This window comes from Labrus mixtus, chromosome 14 (assembly GCF_963584025.1).
Source record: "Labrus mixtus chromosome 14, fLabMix1.1, whole genome shotgun sequence".
Lineage (NCBI taxonomy): Eukaryota > Metazoa > Chordata > Actinopteri > Labriformes > Labridae > Labrus > Labrus mixtus.
The window spans coordinates 26,438,637-26,459,656 of record NC_083625.1 but is presented as its reverse complement, the minus strand read 5'-3'; the positions used below and the strand labels follow the sequence as shown (position 1 = coordinate 26,459,656).

The following is a 21,020-nucleotide window of genomic DNA, read 5'->3' as shown; positions in this document are numbered from 1 at the left end:
TCCTCTTGTTCTGTTCCTCTTTTGGTTACTTAGAGAGTTTGACTGTCCAAACTTCTTTTCATGCTAGCTCTTCAGCCCACCCCGATCCTTATAGGGAGGTGTTCATGCTGGATTGGAGGAATACAGCAAACGTACACTTTTAAAAAATCATTTTTATTTCTATAAGCTGTTCAGTATTGAAACAAATGTCATGTTTAGAGTGTTAAATTGCAGCAATGACTAAGGCAGAAGGCTGGGAGGGAGGGAGGGAGAGCATGTTTGAGGCAGAGGCATGGGGGGGAGTGGGGGCTGAGAAGAAACACTGTAAAATAAGAGCCTGTGAGAAGATACAGAGAATTCTGTTTGTCAATTTATTGAGCTGTGACTGTCAGGGATAGCTGCATGTTCTGTACCGTTTAGATTAGGCCATCAAAATCCGATCTTCATCACCTTTTTTAGGGGATTGTTATATTTTTTTTGCTGATATTGTTAGTGCATTGATTTTTATGCTTTTTACTTTTACTTCAGCTTCCTTATTACTTATTCTTTGTAAAGTTATTCTCCAAATCTTCTTTTAACTTTTCCTTTACAACACGTTGAAAATCCCCCTCTCCTCTCCTGGCACGGATGCATGGTGCTCGGGGCTCACTGTGAACTTTTCAGCACTGTGACCACAAACTCAGCAGTCATGTGTGCAGCTGCCAAAACCTCTAACCTAGTTTGTATGATAACAATAACATTTACATCCCTTAAAATCTGTTGTGTGTGCTTTCAGAGTTATTCCAGCAGACACTCCTTAAATAGAAGGATAACAGAAAAGCAGCATATCTGGCAATCTCTCTACACAGCAGGACAGGTTGTTATAAATGAACGGGGGCTCTTAGAGGACCAAGTCATCGAGTCAATGTAAGGGACTACAATCACAGGAGTGATCTAAGTGGACCTCCTGAATTCTCAAACAGATTTACATTGGTAATTTTGTGCTTTCCTGATTTGTTTTTGGTCAGCGTTTGATGTGTAGTCAGGCTGCTTAATTCAGTGGTTGTATGAAGAACACAATCAGCACAGCACAGCATGTTGATTAATGATGAACCAGTGAGTCTCCCTCTACATTAACATTATTCATTTCTCCATCTCAGAGATAAAGCTTGTACTCCTCAGCACCTTTATTGTTGTTGTTTGCTTCCCTGGTTTGCTTGTTTACCTGTGTTGAAACTGGAAACATGGTGCTGAATATGTATCAGGGGTATCTAGGCCATGTTATTCATGTAACACAAGCTGCATACAGTGAATATATAGCCTACCATGTACTGTATGTTCTCATATCCATGGAGGTGGCTCTACACGTGTGTTTGGATGCACATGCTCGTATGTTGAAATTATCTGGATGTTGCACAGAAAATGTGTGACACAAACAGTATATCCTCTCAGGTTGTCATTTTTATAAACCGTTAAAAGACGTCTGATTTGGAGGACATGGCCTTGGAGATGTCAGAGGTTGATGAGACCAGCTGCAGAGGTTTTATTGAGATTGTCGGTCATTTCTGTTGGACTGGAGAGGAATGTAACTGCTCACTCTTCATTCATTGAACAGACAACACTGCTTCTTTGGGAATCAACTGAATCCTGTTATTCAGGATGGATAGAATAGTGACTCAATAAGTCTAGCAAAACATGCTTGCAATAATTTATTCCAAAATATCGAGATACAAAGTTTGATCGTTATGCCACCGTATCCTGATAATGATGATGGCCTGAAGCAATCAGAAGGTTTAGAAGCTAAAGATTATCTAAAGCAGAACAAATGAATAGAAAAGATTATGTTAAGAATAAGTGTCAAGACTGCCATTCTTTGGCAGACAGAGCACGTGCATGGGGGCTGCAAGCTGAGCTGCAGCTAACATTAGCTCAGCTTCTTTTGGGGTTTGAATTCCTACTGGTTTATTACAGGAGCCGTATTATCAGCAGTCTCCTCCTCCTCCTTCTCAAACAAACCTGTTGTTTAAAAAAGAAACTAAAAAAGCAGTTTTGTCTAAAATAACTAATATTTATTTAATCATGTTATCATCTTTTGATAACATTTATTTACTTAACTTTCCTGTGACTCACAGGCCCTCATTCCACTCATTTGTGTCTGTTGTTGCTATTTTTGCTGCGTAATAGACAGCTTGAATTATGAAAATTGAGTAAAAAAGTCCAAAATGTATTATCATTAGACATTACTTTGTTCATAAACTCCTATCGGAACTGTTTTATCTCACAGCCATAAAATAAAACTTAGTAAGAATATCTCCAGCGCTGTGGTAGCTCATATCAACAGCTCTTGGCTGAGACTCCACATGCATTTTAAGCAGTGTTTAAATACGTGACGAGTTTCCAAACAGACACTGGTTGATAGTAAGTGAAACTGGGTGTGTGTACTTTGATGTCTGAGCTCCAAAGGGGGCGTGGGAATATTCTCCACAGGCACGAGGCGGAGATTTTTTCCACAGGGAATATCACTCGGTTGCTTAATTGAACCTTTCTATTTCTGATAGCGGCCTCACCTCTCTGGATTCACAGAGCAGCGGTGGAAACAGGAAACAAGCGTTGTTATCCCCATGGGGGATAACAGAAAAGAGGAGGGATTCATTACACAGTGCAGCATCAGGAAATACCCTGCTCCTCTGTGCCTATTGTATTATTCAGTGATGAAAAACCTGAGGGGTTTATGAGGGCATTACACTAAGATTACAGAGAAAACTCTGCACCCACCACGGGGGCGGGAAGGAAGATTAAAAAAAAAAACTTTAATGCAGATTTGCAGATTGCCAGATCTCACACAGCTGTGTCCAACCAAGAAGCAAATAACACAGAAGAGAAACAGAGATGAAAGTCGTGTCATATGTAGGTCACTGAGCACCTGCACGGTCTAAAAGCTAATAATCTACATCACAGAGTTCATACACACTGACACGGTCATGTGCTGAGATAGTAGCTGTGTCCCATTTTCACACAAAAATACATAATATCCAGTCACCATAGGCTGTGAGGGTGCACAAGGAGAGGAGAGCACAGACAGAATGAGTGGAATGAGGGAAGGATGTGTCCATCAGACTGGAGGAAAGATTGAAAACACCTCTCTCATAACACACAGTCAGCACCTCACCTCACTGGACAGTCCAGCTGTTCAGTGCTTTGATGCAGTTTTCACTAAAATGATACCCAGAAAGAAGCAGTTTGTCTCATTATTCCTCAGATATTCAGGACGGGAGTCATTTAAACCCAGCATCCAAAGTACAACAGACAGAGACGGGTTTGTTCTGTAGCTAGGAGTTTAAGTATCCCAATTGTATGTGATGCTGTACGAATCTATAGAAAAATATAGATTTTTAATTTATAGTTTACATTCAAATATTGTTTTCATTGTCCTTCAATCAGACTGCACAAAAAGTAGTGCTATTGTGTTGAACAGCAGGGACTGTTTCAAACACAAAAGTACTAAAATGCAGGGGTGTTGTGCTATTTTTACAAGTTACGGAGCAGGACGCACGTGCGAAGGTTATGTGGCTCTTTTTGCTGGTTGTGTAACCACCACTCCATACTGTGACAAGTTTACATAATGTAAGTCAAATGTATAACACACCATCAAATGCTTTATGAACCACTTTAATGGTGTCGAGTCTCAACATGATGATCTGATGATATGGGAATATGAAAACATAATAGTTGATGGCTCACCTGACATAACGCTTCAAATGGTGACTGATGGCACGTGTACATGGATTATTCTTGTCTGTGCAGTGTGCGTAGGCTGAGCATAGACAAGAGCAGACATCATCGTAAACTTTTATCTGGAATGTTTTCTTTCCTTTTTACTTGTGCATGAGTTGACATTGTGAGTCATTGAAGCCACCTTAAATGTCAATATGATAACTGACCATTGTCGTTTTTTTTTTAATCTCTCTTGCATAACAAACACTTCAGTGATGATCAGATCTTGAAGTGGTCAAAAAAAATGTATATGAAATGTAGGCGATTATGCAAACCACAAATATTCTATTTCCTCACATGGAGAAAAAAGTCCTGGAGTCCACTGGAGCACTACATGTATGCTTAGGTGTCACCTAATAATGTGTGTCATTTATCAATCAATCAATCATTATTTCTCAAGACGCTTTACAAAGGAGCAGGTAAAAGACCATACTCGTTAAGAAAAATGGGATGGGGGAGATGGGATAATATGCAGGAAGGATTTCTCCTTTGTATCCCTCGCGTACACTTCCTTGCTGCTGAGGAGATGGGAGCAGGGTGTGTATGAACGGCGGTGGTTGTGGGGACGACACAGACGGATGGTGGCGGCTGGGCGTCAGGGACCTTGGGTGGTTTGTAGTGCCTGATCACCTCAACCCTTTTTTTGACCAAATACAGTTGGCAGTTGAGTCTATTAGGAGCAGAAGTTAACACATTTTGAAAAGATACCAGTTTTAGACAAAACACTATCCATTGATTTATTACTCTGTCATTCTGTCTTTTGGTTTTGTCCAAACAAACAGTCAGAATCTCAAAGGGATCATCATCTTTAATAGATTACTAAAGACCAAATACTCACACATGATTGAATTTCTACTTGTTAGATAACTCAAACTTTTAAAGGACTGTAGAAATAGTTGTGAATTTCCAGTTTGTTTCAGCTCTACGGTTGAGTTGAAGCTCTGTGTTACTTCTGTACTGGATACTTTTTGATGTAATACTCTTTGTCGTTTTAAATGCTCTGTTTTCACTGCTCGCCTCCTGTAAACTTTAAGTCGGGGTTAAACTTTGTTTTTGGAAACTGACCTTTTCAAAATACTTAGCTCATCTTTGAGACAGAAGCTGTTTGAAAACCTATGTGTGCCTCTCTCTGAATCATCGAAGAGGAGGATTAGAAAAAAAGTTGTGTTTTATGTTTATCTCCTGAACATCATCTGGCATTTTAAATTAACAAATGTGATGTATGTGTTAAGTGTAGCTTTCCCTGAAAAAGGGTCTTTTTATCCCCTGTATTCACAACAATAGTTCATCTTGAATTTTGCTTAAACTTCCTTTTTCCTGCTCTACATGAATACATTCTAATGTAGTTCTGTGTGAGTAAGCGGCAGTTTCTTGTGTTTTCCTGGACAGCTGTTTCATGGCAGACCTCTCAAGCTTTTTATCTCTACGTCAAGCTCACTTAGGCACCTAATCTGCAGTAATACTCTGTGATTTAAGGAGGAGCATGGGGGCAGGGGGTGCACTCTATTAGCTCTCTATGACCACAGTTTAAACTGCTTTTAATGAAAAGCCCTGCGACTAAATTAATCACCTGGAATAATTTATTGTCTACACTGGATTCTGTTTCAACAAGGCATATTCTGATATTTTGGACTCCTGGCATACTTGGCCTAGTTAGATTTGGTGTTTGGTTACACAGTAACTGCAGTGTATTTGAAACTTAAACCCAGAAGTAAGCACTGGCATGTTTCACAGACACAAGCTTTTGTCAGAAACAGTAAAAAATAGACTTTTTCTTTTGCAGAGAGAGCAGGTATCCTCAGTGATATTTCTAGCTTTGAGTGTAAAGAAAGGATTAACTTTTCATCAGAGGAGGCTTTACATTTGTACAAGAATGTAGAAACAGTACAAGGAGGTCTTAGAAACAGTGTGCGTCAAAAAGCACTTCTATGCATAAAACGTCTAATTCTGCCACAGCTGTGTGTGTTTTTCTTCTGCTTGTACGGCTGCGAAGAGAAGGCTAAAAAGGCAACAGGCTTCGACGGAAGGTGGTTTGATTATCAGGTTTCAAAAAAGAAGCACGGGTTCTCATCCTTCCTCCTTGTCTAATCTTTGTGAAAGTTTTTCAGAAAACACAACTTTTTCAGGTTATCAAGAACTTCAGTGTTTAGTTTTGTAGAGCGAAACTTATTCCACCTGGGACCAAAGTTTGTTCTTGTTGCAGAGTACAGAATAAATTATTTTTGGAGTGGAAGGTTATGTTAAAATTTGTATTTGTTTACAATCCAAAGTGAAGTTTAATGGTTGTCCACTGCTGTTGTATTGTCATGATATATTTACTCAGAACGAGCATCCAATGCTGCAACAATAATATTGATCCCTGTAGGGGGGATTGAGATAAAACTGGGAGGACAGGGTCAGAGCAGAGCAGCATCCTGGAGATGGATCAGAGTTTTGCTCCTGGACTCCTTAACATAGAGGATGTGTGTGTGTATTTTTGTGTATTTTGGTTATTTTTTTACATCCAAAAAACAAGGTGGGGGCGAGTACAATTCCTCATTCTCGGCACATACTGTAAATATAACTGTGAATTCATTTTACACAGTTTTTATCTCCTGTGTCTGATACAAAAGAGGAATATCAATGAAGTCCTTGAGCATGAGCTCCTAACTAAAACACCTTGTAGATAGATTTTGTATTCTTACTTATCTGTTAGGTGTGACCTACTTCTGACCCGGTGCAGTCAGTAGCAGCTAACAACAAAGCTGTCGTCTTGTTGTGGTCTCCACAGAGAGCGGGGGCTAATCAGCTTATCCTGTCTGCCTGAGCAGGTGACCCCACTCACTGCCCTGTACACTGGACAGTTGGTAGGGGTCAGCTTATCCCTGGTTGAGAGGGTTTTCAATGAGAGGTCCCTAGCCATTTTCACCACTAATTAGTGTCACACTACACCTACACACTATACAGTCACCATTAAGTGTCCCAGTGTGCTCCATCTCTACGTTCCATTTGTGGTGTGTTTTGTTTTCTGTGTGGTGTGTTTCGCTTTTCTTTTTAAGTCCCAAAGAACCAGGGTGAATTACTCAAAGTTGAAATCCTACTTGGACAAAAACCTGATTCTAAATTTAAATGATATACTTTCTAGCTCTTATCTCTTTTTTGATTCTTTGAGGTTGTTTTCTCTGATATTGTCTCTCTTTGGTTGTTTTGTTTCTTTGTCTCTGTGGCAGTAAATCTTTTGACATTTATTGTCTCTTTGTTAAATGGTAAATGGACTTGAGCTTGTAACGCCCCTTTCTAGTCTTCTGACTACATTCACACCACATTCACACACTGATGGCAGAGGACGTTATGTAAAGTGTCCATCAGTATAAAATAATCCTATTCATACACATTCACACCACACTGACACAGCAGCAGAAGCAATTTTGGATTCAGTGTCTCGCCCAAATGCACTTCAACATGTGAATGCAGGAACTATATATCTGGTCCCCCAACCGTGGGTTAAGAGAAGACCACTGAAACACAGAGAAAGCTTTTGCTGGCGTCTGGTCAATTTAGTTCAGTTTTGTGTCTCTTGATGGCAGTTATTTTTTCCTCGTTCTTGTTGTTTCTGATCATTTCTCCTTATGGCTATCATCGTCTGTTCCTGTTTGTTTGTGTCTTTATTTTATGCCCTGTTATTTCTGTATAGTTGATTATTATCTCTTGATGGTCATTTATCTTTTCGTTTAGTCTCTGTGGTTGTTTTTTCATATCTGAGGTACTTTGATCTGCTTTCCAAAAATAATTATTACTCCATTCAGAGGCTTTTGTTTAAGACTGTACCTGCTAGGCATGTGGCCCGTTAGCCAACTATCCATTAATTACTGATTCTGTTTGGAGGGCTCAGTAATCCAGGGGACAGCTCCAAAGTTAAACAGCTACTACAAATATATGTTTGACTTAAATTGTCAAGGTTACATTGATATGATATGATGTTAAAGTCAATTTTTATACAATGGATCACTGGGGCATGTGATGGTTTTAGTGGACTGTGTGCTGTTTACAAGATGATGTAAAGAAGCCTCTTGCTGATGTGTATCTTCAGTAAAAACAGCCTTTATAAGGTCTTTAAAACGAGTTATAAATCACCAATTACTGTATTTCTTTTTGAAGATTCACTCAGGGTTTTTTTTTAGCGTGAATGGCTGAACAAATAAAGGTTATAAGGCGTCTCATGGATTTTCAGTAACAGTACGTTTGCAAGTGAGTCTGTTTCCAAGATTCAGAGCATCATTTTCAGTCTGTTGAAGTGTTCATGAGCCAGTTTCTGCGTTAGCATTCATGTGGAAGTGACTTTGTGTGGATCAGTTTGTGGACCAAAGGCTGTCAGAATGACTCAGCCGTGCCCCCTCCCAAGGCCCTCGCCCCTCCACCACATACCAACACAGATCTTTCCAGGGTGCTTTTGCCCCATTAGTCCCACATGGGCAACAGCATGAGACACACAGAGAGAGAGGAAGGGAGGGTGCGGGGGGGCTCGTCAGGCGGTTGAACTACTGGCATGGTGAGCCTGCCCTGAAAAGGACACATGCCTCCATGCGCAATTATCCACTGTGCATAGAAACAGCACCCCCACCCTCAGCACAGACACACAATGGTTTGACCAACACAACTAAAAATGGAAGACGGACAGAAACAAACATGGCTACAGAGCAGCAGGGTGTGAAAATCATTGAAATTAATTGTGATTGTGGGATTTAAAATGAGTGAACGTGTTACAAACATCCCCAAGGACAGTGTTAAAACAAGCGCAGAACATCAGCTGGTGTTGTGCATGTAGCATGAGATCATCAGTGTATCATGAGAATTCATGCTCCAGAAGAACTCATGTTGCATTGCCTCCTCTCTGTCTCTTGTTTTTCAGGCTACGTCAGCGTGTTAGCAGTGGTCCTGAAAACGAGTAACGACTCTCCATGGACCGATGAGTTCGACAGTAAGACATAATGAACATGTAAAACCCTGCTGAAAATACAAAAACGGATTTCTTATAACGATCCCATCACTCTTCTTTTTCTTTGTCCCACAGAAATTGAGTTATCGTGTTTGATAGAGTCCATCTCAACGACCAATCCCAGAATTGAATGGAAGAAGATAACAAGTGAAGGACCCAGTTATGTGTACTACGACAAGAAGATCTCAGGTGGGAAAGAAAGAAAAAACACATATTTGACTTGCATAGAGTTTTTACATTGATGTCCGACGTGCATCTAATCTGTATTTGTCCTCACAGGAGCCTTGGAGAACAGAGCAGTGATCAGAGAACCGGCCACGTTACTGATAACCAACGCCACTAGATCGGACACTGCCAAATATCGCTGTGAGGTCACAGCCGCTCACGACCAGAAGTCGTTTGATGAGATTGTGATCGACCTTGTTGTAAGAGGTAATGTGCTTTACCTTAATCATTAATGAATCGGTGTGGTGTGTGTTCCAGGCCCATGTGAGATGTATTAAAAAATAAGGGAGAGATATATGAAAATATGATGCTGTAGCTCTGCTAGATTCATGATCCTGTTAAGTGGATGTGTTAAAATGTATGTAGATAAGAACGACAAACTTTTGACCTTGTTAACACTGTAAGGATAGATCTGACAGCTTGTCAGGAATAATCTCAACAACAGACTGTCAATCAGCAGGTGTAAGCTTGCATGCTGGACGTTAAATTATTTCCAGCCAATTTCTCTCTGAGCAAGTCACTTCACTGTAACTCTATAGACCTTGTTGTCTTTATAAAATATCTAATTTAACCAGATGAATTATTTTAGACACTGAACGTCTGGAGGTTTATGTACTGTAGCTGCAGCTTTGCTGGGCAGCCCCAGAGACAAATCAAAGAGCATCAAAGAAACGCTGATTTTAACAGATTCAACACTGACTGGAACGGTTAATCCTGTGGTGTTACAAGTTTTACATCATGAGTCAATACATTGTTTTAAAGGAGAGGACATCTGCAGATAATCCATACAAATATTTATAATCATGATTATACCTTAACACTGAGCTAACATCTGTAGCCACAGCTTGCTTTGCAGCCCCTTCTTACTTCCTGTCCCACTACAGAGGGCTGTAAAAACAATGATATTCAACATTCAACTTTTTTGTTGCTTGTTTGACTCATTTTAATGTCGTAGCAGCTCTCTGGAAAAAATGTGGCTCCTGTTTAAAACTTTGTAATTGAAAGCAAATTAGACTCCTTATCCTTTTAGCTCTGCAACCATTTATTTCAACTTTTCTACAACATTTTGGACAAAATCTGTGCATGTAAAAATATTATATCATAAAGTTCATTCATGAACCTTCTGCTTTCTTCAGGCCTCCTTTATAATCATGACACGTTTACACTTATTTTGTAAAATAAATATTAAGAAAAATATTGATCTTGATCCATTTCAGAAAATACCATGATCATATTTATTGCTTTATTGCCCTTTATTGTGCCCTTAAAGTGAGACCTTGCTCTGAGATTCACACTCATGATGCTGTAAGATGAAACCGTGTGATAGGTCGCACCAACCCTTTGGCATACATACGAGGATGTGTTATGACCAGACCTGCCCAGCTGCAAAGGCGTGTTCAGGGCTATAAGAGGAAACCTCTGAAACTGCATCTCCTCTGGATCGCAGGGCTAAAGAAAGCAAGCGCTGCGTGTTTTGGTGGTGTTTTTTGGCACAGGACAAAAACCACGTACCCAGTCCTGAGAACCAGGTTGACATTGTTTAATTCTAAAGCATCGAAGTCAAAAAGTCAAGCAAAGATCCTGCAGCATCATGAAGGGATGTGTCAGTTTTGTCATCAGTGTGATGCTCACAGAGGAGCTCCCTGTTTATGATCATGTGTTTTCTGTGTCTACAGTAAAGCCTGTGGTGCCCAAGTGCAGTGTCCCAAAGTCTGTGCCTTTTGGGAAGTCTGCAGAGCTGAGCTGCGTGGAGGACGAGGGCTTCCCAAAGTCTCAGTACCAGTGGTTCAAGAACCGAGAGGAGATCCCAGACGACCCAAAGACCAGCCTCAAGTTCTTCAACTCCTCGTACACGCTCAATGCAGAAACAGGAACTCTGGTGAGTGTGTGTTTGTGTCGCCCATGCATGTGTTTGGACAAGGGCACGCAGGATAGCAAGGGCGGGGCAGCAGGGGATGGTGGCCTGACGCCCAGGGGTGGGGGCGGATATTTTGGGGAGACAGTTGATGGTGCGAGAGAGCTCGAGCCACGAGGGGAATCTGCTGTCCTCGTTTTCACATTCCTCAATTCCTCGCCTGCTTCCCAGCACATCCCGGCCTGCCTCTGACACTCTCCTGTTAATTTTCACTTCGCCTTTTAGACGTGACGCACTGACGAGTACCGCGCCGTGTTTGTCCTGAAACGACAAGAAAAAAGTTGAAAGTTTACGGTCAGAGCTGCAAAGTAATGAGCTTTTTCCACTGTGCTTATCTCGTTTGGACGGTTATTTTTAGACTGTTTACAGAAACACTCATCACCCCCCGCTGCCACTCCCATGTGAGGAAATGACGCCCACCAACGACGCAGAGACTGGAATCTATGAAATGTATTATTAGTTTGCTTCAGATTAGAAAAGGTTAGATTGTCAGAAAACAATTGAGCTTTTTTATCATCCATAATTTTCTCTAAACACTAAACTCATAAAAGAAAAATACTTTTTTAATTTTTACAAACATCATAAAAGAAATGTCAAATTAAGGAGGAAACAAAACCAAACTTTAATTAATTAAAAGAGAGATCTTCTTTGAAAATGTTGAAATTTAGTCTGTATACATATCTTCCCATTAGCTTTTAAAACTGTATTGATACATTGATTTGATATATTTGTTAGAATTCAGAGGGACGGTTAACATTAATAGAATAGAACTTTATTTGTCCACAATGTGGAAAGTTGTCTTTGGCTTCACAAGAATAAAAATAAAAACATGATGACAAATATATTAAAGGACGGCAAGAAGGAGTCCTCGACAACATCACAGTCGACTTGGTTTGTTAATTAAAAAAAATACAATTTAGTTTGAATAAGAGAGGTTAGAGGTTCATTTCATAAAACATTGTGCAGTTAAAGGTCTCAGACATATGCAGGTCTCACATATGCTGGGCAGTAATATTCAAGGAGTGGATGGTTGTTTTTTTTCTTCTTTTTTTTCTTTACGATTGAATAAAAGGGGACAAATGTTTTTTTTTTTTTATAAAATATAAATGTCTGTAAATGTAAAAGCTTTCTTGTTAGCTACACAGGGTTATACTGCTCTTAAATATTAACGTCCTATAAACAGAGGAAAAACATACTGGAAACATTGGTAAGCACACTTTATAAAAAGGTACAAAATCAGGGGGCTGTTAGCCTAGCGGTTATGACGTGTACCTCATGTACGGAGGCTGTAGTTCTCGTCCTAGCAGCTGTGGGTTTGAGTCCGAACTCGGCCCTTTGCTGCACTGCTCCTCCACTCTCTCCTCCCAACATTTCTGTCTTTCTTCAGCTGTCCTATCCCATCCACACGCTCGATGTCTTTTAATGTCGGCAGGAGCTCAATCTGAAGGGACTTAGGTTGGGAACCGGAGTGTCACCGGTCCAAGTCCCAGTGCAGATATTTCTGTCTCTCTTTAGCTGTCCTAGCTAATAAGGCAAAAAGGCCCCAAAAATTAAAACTGAAAAAAACCCAAAACAATTTATTCAAACACTTGATATCTTTTAACTCATTTCATAAAAAATAAAAATAAAAAATAAAAAGTTTCAGTCTTTGTTGATTGTTGGTAAAAAATGGTCCATGTGCGAGCTGCTCTCATTAAAAAACTGTGCGGAGGCAAACCTCCTCTTAGGTATCATACAATTCCCTCCTGCCACAGAGATAATGTGTACATCATCAGACGTCTTCTGCTTTATAGAAACACAGAGATCTGTAGGAGGGAAGCCATGTATGATCATAATGACGAGACAAGCCATCAGATCAAGCTGGGAAACTGACCGTCTTGTGCACAGACAGTCAAACAGTGTGACAACCAGACGTCTTCATGGAGTATAAATACAGTGCTGCTGCCTTAGTATTCAATATGGCAGACACAGTTTTGTCTGACATTTCTGATAGAAAACCTCATGGTGAGTGTAGTGTGCTAGAATGCCCACAGCAGCAGATATAAATAGTTGTATGTTGTTTTTAAAAGTGTAAAGTGACGCAGCACCTCGTGCGTCTCTGGTATGTCTCTTTAAAGACTGACTGCACCATGACAGGGTGTAAAGTTATCTCTCTCTGTACCACTGCTCTGTCACTGAATCCCCTGGTTCATCTGTTCACTCGTCTATCTGAAACAGACAGCAGTGTGTCCATTTCACTTTCATTTTCATATTAAACCTCCCTGACATGCTAATCACATTTTCTCTGTTATCAGAAAGTATGTAAACGTGGTGTGAATGTCACTCTTCTTCTGGCAGGAACTCTTCTCCCTGAATACTTACTGCACCTCTGTGTGCCTAGCTAAAGTTCATTCATTGAACAATGAAATATAAGCATACAAAATGAATTCAATGCTCTCAACTGTTTTACTATCAACTCATGACTTAACAATCCTTCACAGTTTTAGCAGTATATAAGGTGTCATGATCTTTTTGAGTGTCTTAGCGAGCATAGGGAGTTACATAACAAGTTTGGCCCAAAATCCAGTCAACGTCTACAAAATACTGCAGAAAGATTTAGAGCATTTAATGATTTACATTAAATATGAAAACTGGAATAAAACAAGGGTTCAGGGTTTAAAACTCTGCCGCTGGCTTACAAAACAACAACAAAAACGGTTCCTCATTAGCTAAACTCTGTCATCCAGGTCTACACTTTTTATGGATAAAAGCGTCTGCTAAGTGAATTGTAGAATTGTAGGTCTAAAGGGCAAAACAAAAACCATCACTAACTAGAAGATAAGAACTGTTCATCTTAAAATCAAACAGAAAAGCAGTTTAATTCTCCCTCAAAGGCTACAAAACTAAAGAAAAACTTTAGGGGGGAAATTAACCCCTTCCATTTAGTCACCTCTCTTACAGGTGACCAGAGCTTAAATAGATCACAGAAAAAAAGTAGAACAAAACTACAGACCTGCCGCTCAGTGGGCAGAGAGGGAAAGGAGCTCTGGTTCCTGGGTTGATTTTTTAGCTTCAATGATGTGGCTGCAACTATCATGAGGTGTTGGTCTTTACATTAATTAGGTTCTCTTGTGCGTATGTTTGATTTTTCCAACACAGATGTTCATCGCAGTCAGAAAAGAAGATGCAGGCGATTACTTCTGCCGAGCGAAGAATGATGCTGGATACGCGGAGTGTCCGCCCCAAAACATGGAAGTCTGTAAGTGTGGCAGAGACACAATGATTACATCTTAATGTGACTGATTTAAAGAAAAAAAATGAGGAGCATCGTCTGTGTTTGGTTCATACATTCTTCTTGTACCACCCGCAGATGACATTGATGTGGTTGGCATCGTACTGGGAGTGCTGGTGGTAGTGGTGGTGCTTTTATGTATAACAGCGGGGATCTGCTGTGCGTACAAGAGAGGCTTCTTCTCCAGCCAAAAACAGACAGGGAACAAGTAAGACATCAAGATATACACTCGATCAATAAACGCATATTCCATAAACTATCATCCATAAAACCTGATGCTTTGTGTATTTTAGTTACAAAGTTCCAGCTAAAGGAGATGGAGTGGACTATGTCCGGACAGAGGATGAGGTATGTACACATCAGATATAATGTAGAAGAATTTGACAATGAAGCTAACAGAGAATACAGTTCATAATATTTCTGGTAAAGATGAATCCAGTCAGAGTTAAAGTCTTTGTGGGATTACGATGATATACAGTCAATGCAAAGTCTATTTGATATGGTTAATGGGCTCAAACACACAGGACCACCTGCTCCTTTAATGAGCTGCACCTGCTCTGCATCTACAAACACACTCGGGGTAAAGATAGAAAAAGACAGACAGGTGTGAGGTGAATATGTGTAGCACACTCCTCATAGCAGAGAACAGGACTTCCTCGAGCCAGGTGAGAGTTTTATGAAAAGTGGAGATGTAAGGTTGTTATATAGTCTGCCCGGTAATTTGTAGTTCGAACACGGTATTTGGATTTTGAGTGAAACATTTTTGATTTGGTGCATCAATTTATTCCCCTTTGTCAATGTTGCTGTTTGACACGGCAGTCTTAACCGAATCATTTATGTTTTTTTGCCTATTAATATTTGATATTACACAAAGGGCAGGGGGTCGCTCAGTAAAAGAAAAAAAAACTTGCTCACAACATGACATAATCATATTGTTACATTGAGTCTGAAAATGTATGACCTGTTGATGCCTGATGGTGGGTCACATGTCAGTTGGATGAATGAAAAAAATGTTCTGCTCTTTTGTAACCCTGGCTCTGTTTCTCTCGCCCTGAGATGGGTTTTTATTTTTACAACAAAATCCCTGCGTGCTAGTATGTGCACTAAAAGTGTTTGTTTTTTAAAGAATCCTGACAGTAATAGACCTTTTTGTTTAAGAGTAAGATCATTTTAATTTAAACCTGAAATAGTTTTTGCCTCACTCTCTTCAAAGACACCAAACCCAACTGAGAAAACCAGTAAATGTACCTTTAACTACACAGCGGATGCTGGTCTACTTTGACTGATTGTATGATTTGGGGGTTTTGAACCCAAGCTAAACCTTTCTACATAACATACAGACACAAAAAAATGAACAGGTTGATGCTGAAGTAAAACCAGCAACTTCAATCTTCTACAAAGTAAAATGACTGTTTTTGTTACCTCTGTGTGTCCTCTACAGGGGGATTTCCGACACAAGTCATCATTTGTGATCTGAAGAAGAAGACGAGGAGGAGGAGGATGAGCGGCTTTGTGCTGAGTGAGAGACATGACATGTGGGACTGAACTCCACGCTGTCTGACACGAGGCCGCCGCGGTTCATGCCCGGAGCACTCAGCGCGACAAAAAAAAAACAACCACTCAAAGTTTGCCAAAGGTGACAACAAGAATCCACAGGACAACAAAACGTCAAACTGTCACACACGTAAAGACTGAGGTTCATTTGTCGACTTTTAACACCAACAATGGAATTCATTTGACTAAATTCTGGAGATTTTCTTTACAGGTATTGCATGGTTTTAAAACAGGTGGAGCAGTGAAACCATTCTTTGTTCCTCGAGGTAGAAACAGCGGAGTCTGTGTCCTCCAGAGTCTGTCGATCATGACACATTTCTACTGTAAAACATTAGCTTCAAACCTTCTGTCATTTCTATAACATTTGTTTTCTACTGTTGAAATTTGTCAGACTATTTTTGATGGAATATATTTTAAAATGCCTATAGATAAAGGTTTACTTTTTTAAATATTTGTAAAATACTAACATGTGTTTTTTTTATTTGGTTGTGGATAAAAATATGTAACACTTTAACCACTTTGCATCAAGCCGTAAGCATTTACACCTATGAAATCATGAGAAAAAGAACAAAAAAAAATGTTTTGGCATATCAAGATGTGCTTCTTGATGGGCGGTCTTACATATTTAATTTCTGCGCTGGGAAAAGCCCAGCTCCTGTCGTGGTAGACTTCCATGTCCATGTTTGTAGATAGTCTTTGAAGAGTGCCAGTCCAATGCTGTGAAACACTGTACACGATCAGTGCTGCATTTTCTTGATTTTTAAGTGTCCTTCTATGCTTGCTGTTAATCTTGTATATATTGAATTTGCGCCGGAATAGTTTTGCTGTCATACATACGTTCAGTATTTCACTAAAATAATAATGAATTGATAGAAATATGACTAATAACAGGGTGTGTAGGTTAACCTTCCAGACCCAGCCAAAAGGAGAATACTCATCAGTATGAAAACTAAGAATACGGGATACTTTCTTTTTTTTAAGCCAGTATTTAAATTCTGAATATAGACGATTCGGTGATACAGAGAACCATTGCTACCAGTTCAAAGTTGATATTTGATCTAAGTTAATGTATTTAATGTAACCACGACTGGAAAAAAAAAAACAGACCAAAATCTGATGCCACATTTAATATTGATCATAGCTGATCTGGTCCACTCTGTTTATAAACTGTGTGCTGATAATTGTGCATGGGCAAGATGATTTAGAAATAAGTTATAGCCGCTATATATTTTTATTTCCTATATTGATCAACAGGGATGTTTATAATGAAACATAGTTAGATATGCTGCCAGTTTGACGGTCTCCTGAAAACACTGAAGCCTGAAAAAAATCAGATGTCAATTTTTAGACTTTCATTTTTTAAAACAAACTAAACTTGTCAAACCTTTTAAAGACCGTAAATTAAGATAAATTAAAATCAGTAAAGCTGAAGGTGAAGTTTTCTGATCATCTGGTTTTATCAGATTTTCTTAAGCAGACACAGGAGTTCACTGAGGGGCTGTGAGCTGAACTGCTGCTCACTGTACAAGCTTAGGTGATCATCATTCATTATTTTTTTTTACAAATTCTCTTAGCTTCCCAAATAAAAGGATACCCAACCCACATAGTCAATAAAATAACATAGAATGAAGCAGTTTCACATTTGCTGTGATGCACCTTCTCAGGGCTGAGAGCTGAGCTGCCACTCACTTACTCTTACTAGCGGACTAAACTCCCTAACTTAAATTATATCGAGATGACCAATCTCTATCGTTTCATTGCCCAGCACTCATTATCGCTCATTGGTTGACCTAATCTAACGTTTCTAACATTAGTTATTGTGTTAACAAAATTGTAGTTGGAAAGAAAAATCAAGTTTGGTTTGGTTGATGCTTGTATTTTTATTCCTCCGGTCAAAAGTTCAGTGTTAGCGTGATATAGCATATAGCATATGTATCAGGGGTCTGGAGGGTTAACAGTTGTTCTGATTGTATATAGATTTTTTTTTCTTTCTCTCTCAGAAGATTATGTAAAGTGGTGAAAAATGAAAAAAAAATCCTATTTGAGGCGACATGAAACTCTTTCCATTTGAAAGACTGATAAAAGAAAACATTTTACCAATTCATAAATCTCTTGTTGGGTAGTTATGAGTGTTTTGAATCAACAAATGTGGTAAAGTGTTAGCTTAGCATCAGTCATGGTAGAGACGATCTGCCCAACATTGCACATAGGAAGTTGTCAACACTGCTCAGTCTTTTTCCAGGTCGACATGTTGCATTCAGGAACCAAGAGAAGATGTTTTAAAAGAGTATAAAATCCATTCATCTTAACAAATGAAGTTTAAGGTACATGCCGAGATACAAGTCCCCAGAACACAGACGCATACATTTCCCCTCTCATTTGTACAAATTCATTCCTCTTAAGTGCCTTTAAAGTAGTCCAGTTTCTCTACAGCCATGCTCTGTCCTGCTTTCACATTTCTACGATACTCTCGAGGGTTTCATGATTAACCACAAGCGCGGCGTTTGAGAGGAATGATATCACCACAAATCTCCACTTCTTTACATACGTATCTGCAAATTTGTAAATAGCTTCTTTTTTTTTTCATAGAGTTGATGGTGTAGACATGTTGAAGTAGAAAATAGAAATATATTAGTGCCTAAATATAGTGGGAATTATTTTTGCAGAAGACACATTATAGCACTATTAGGCAAAGGAAAAAAGAAGGATACCCATAGCAGGGCCGTTTATATATTAGCTCTGGTTTATAACAGGTTTAAATCTGTCCTGGCTGACTGCTGCTCCACTGCTCTCAGAGACAAACACAATGTTCAAACCCAGAGTCGACCCAGTGTTCACGAACATGTCAGCAGCTGTAATGGAGCTCTGATTATTCAGCCAGTGTGAGCGCTTAATAAAGCAGAGTTCATGCAAAGTGTCAGACACAAACAAACACACAGAGAACCATGCAGGACGCCTACATTTAGCCCACAGGCAGCCCTGAACACGTCCGCCTGTGATCTGGTTTGATGTTGTAAAGCAGCGGTGGTACACATTATATTTACACCACAGAGGAAGATGGTTTCCAGTGTTGTTGTTTTTTTTAAAGCTAACTCACCACTGTCTTTCAAATCAAAGATGGCAGCGCTCCTCTGATGCAGCTCTGTTAAACTGTTACTGACTGAGGTCTGGTGCATCATGTGAGAAACAACATGACTTTCTGATCGAAACTCACAAACAGTAGAATGTCCATCTGGAGCCTGCTGGGGCTGTTTTTGTTCATTTTAGAAACACTCTTTGTGATTAATAAAACTCACTTCTGATATTACTGGAGACTGTTGTGATTCCTTTTTTTTATACCTCATTGACAGGAAATGTTTTTATGTTGTCTGCTTGTTCATCTGTACCTCTTCTGTACGTCTGCCCATCCCATTTTTGTACATCTTAAGAACATCATTTAGAACAAATATACAGAATGTACTCACATTTTTTTAGATAATCTGCTTTACTCCAGGACTCTTATTATTATCTATAAGAAAGTCTTTTGAATGCTGCAGGTACTTGACAATACAAACATTTCCAGAGATGCAAGTCCACCCACCAAAGTCCCTGTTCTTTTAGAAGGTTTAACCCCCAAGTAGGGACCTTTTGGGGCGTTTTCAGACTGCAGGAACTTTTTCATCGTTCTAGGAACTGTTGGAACCCTTCCGCTTTTGTTTGTTGATTCCCCACCACAGGAACCATCAACTATTTTAGTTCCTAGAACCTCATTTAGAGGAACCTTTTAGTTCCTTCTTCAGAGTGGACACTCTCCGAGGAACCATGGCGATGCAAATGCAGACAGAAAAAAAGTGCCCATGATGTGTAGTTGTGCCACATGAGAACTCCTTAGTGGATAGTTCCTCCTCAAAAAGTCCCCAGAACTGTTCGGTGCAAAAACACCTACAGATTTCCTGAGATGAAGGCGTTGCCAGACAGCTCATGTTGGAGTCTGACCTGTGGCACCTTCCCAGTGGCGATTCTAGAGTCTGTTGGAGCCCTGGGCAAAAATCAATTGGGGGCCATTCAGCAGGTCAAAGAGAGTGAGTTCTGTCAGATGGAAATCCCTTAGGTAGGTTTCCTACCGTCATTGCAAAAGTTTGCACATTTTTCGGCCACTGCTTGGGGCCCCCCAATGGTCTGGGGCCCCAAGCAGTTGCCTGCCTTGCCTGTTGACAAGCAGCGCCTCTGAACCTTCCCCAAATGTCATTCCCCACTCCCTCTCTCTCTCTCTGTTTTCTGACTCTATCCTGTCTCTTAATTAAAGGCATAAAAAGCCTTTATAAAAAAAAAAGATATCCTGGGACAGATTTCCACCTACTTTCAGATCTCTCAAATGAAGTGTGACTCAATGAGGATTCTTATGTCATGTATAAAAACATTCAGGGAAGGATCTTCTTGCAGGCTCAACCACAGCCCAAACATATATACAGCGTTTGGATCCTTTTACCCTTTACCATTAACTCCTTTTTAGTCTGGAGTATGACATGAAAAACTGTGTGAAGAGCTCATCAGAAAAATGCAGAAAGTCATTTTCTCTGACGCAGTGATGACTTTGGATTTTGGAAGTGAAAGATCTCTGCGATCTCTGAAAGACCGGTTTTGGCTGTAATTCCAGGATTCAGTCTAATTATGACACAATTTTGAAGCAATGTCTGAAATGATAAAAAGGAGACGTAGTTGCATTTTTTTTTTCCCAACAGGTCATTGTTGAAAAATGACTGTGACATCATAATGTCTTTGAAAAACATTTTACCATCCAATTTATTTATTTATTCCAATTTTTTTGAAACATTCTTGGAATTCAACATTTCAGGAACATCTGGAGAAAATATCTTCATTCTCTTGGACCTGATTTACTTGGTGGGAAAGTTATTTTTGTTGTTTTAAAAAAAACTTTTCTTATCCTCCTTGGGATCTGGTGTCTGTCAGCAGAAGAAGGACACAGGTATGGATTATGTTAACACCTGCACGAGGTCTAAACACAATGTGGTCCAGATTACCTCCAGATGTGATCTGACATATGATTATAATGACTCATAATAACTTTTTATCCCCTTACCCAGACAAACTAGTACAGCTCTCGTTTTAAAACCAGGAGTAAATGAGGTGCCTGTTGTGTGGTTGTAAGTATTACATTGTGTTGGTAAGAAGTCAAAGCTCACTGTGACTTTGAGTCTGTTTCATTCTACTGAAATGATATCTCAGCAACATCTGGAGGGAATTTTATTACATCTAGTTTATTTTTCTTTCTTTTTTAATTGGTCCCTTTCCTCTTTCTACCCCTCTCTCCCTCCAAGGTGGTTTTTTAAGATTTGCAGAAAATGACA

The 21,020-nt window shown here is 39.6% G+C and overlaps 1 protein-coding gene across 1 annotated transcript in view; it reads left to right on the top strand.

Moving 5' to 3' along the window:
* Positions 1 to 18,979, top strand: part of LOC132988748 (junctional adhesion molecule 3B-like) — a gene marked incomplete at its 5' end in the record, with an annotated part of 44,733 nt that extends 25,754 nt beyond the window's left edge. The window contains 8 exons of the mRNA XM_061056320.1: positions 8,621 to 8,689; positions 8,783 to 8,896; positions 8,987 to 9,139; positions 10,609 to 10,811; positions 13,986 to 14,085; positions 14,197 to 14,326; positions 14,412 to 14,466; positions 15,560 to 18,979. Of these exons, the coding sequence (XP_060912303.1) occupies positions 8,621 to 8,689; positions 8,783 to 8,896; positions 8,987 to 9,139; positions 10,609 to 10,811; positions 13,986 to 14,085; positions 14,197 to 14,326; positions 14,412 to 14,466; positions 15,560 to 15,595 (860 nt within the window). The remainder of the gene's footprint in view (positions 1 to 8,620; positions 8,690 to 8,782; positions 8,897 to 8,986; positions 9,140 to 10,608; positions 10,812 to 13,985; positions 14,086 to 14,196; positions 14,327 to 14,411; positions 14,467 to 15,559) is intronic.
* Positions 18,980 to 21,020: the final 2,041 nt, after the last annotated feature.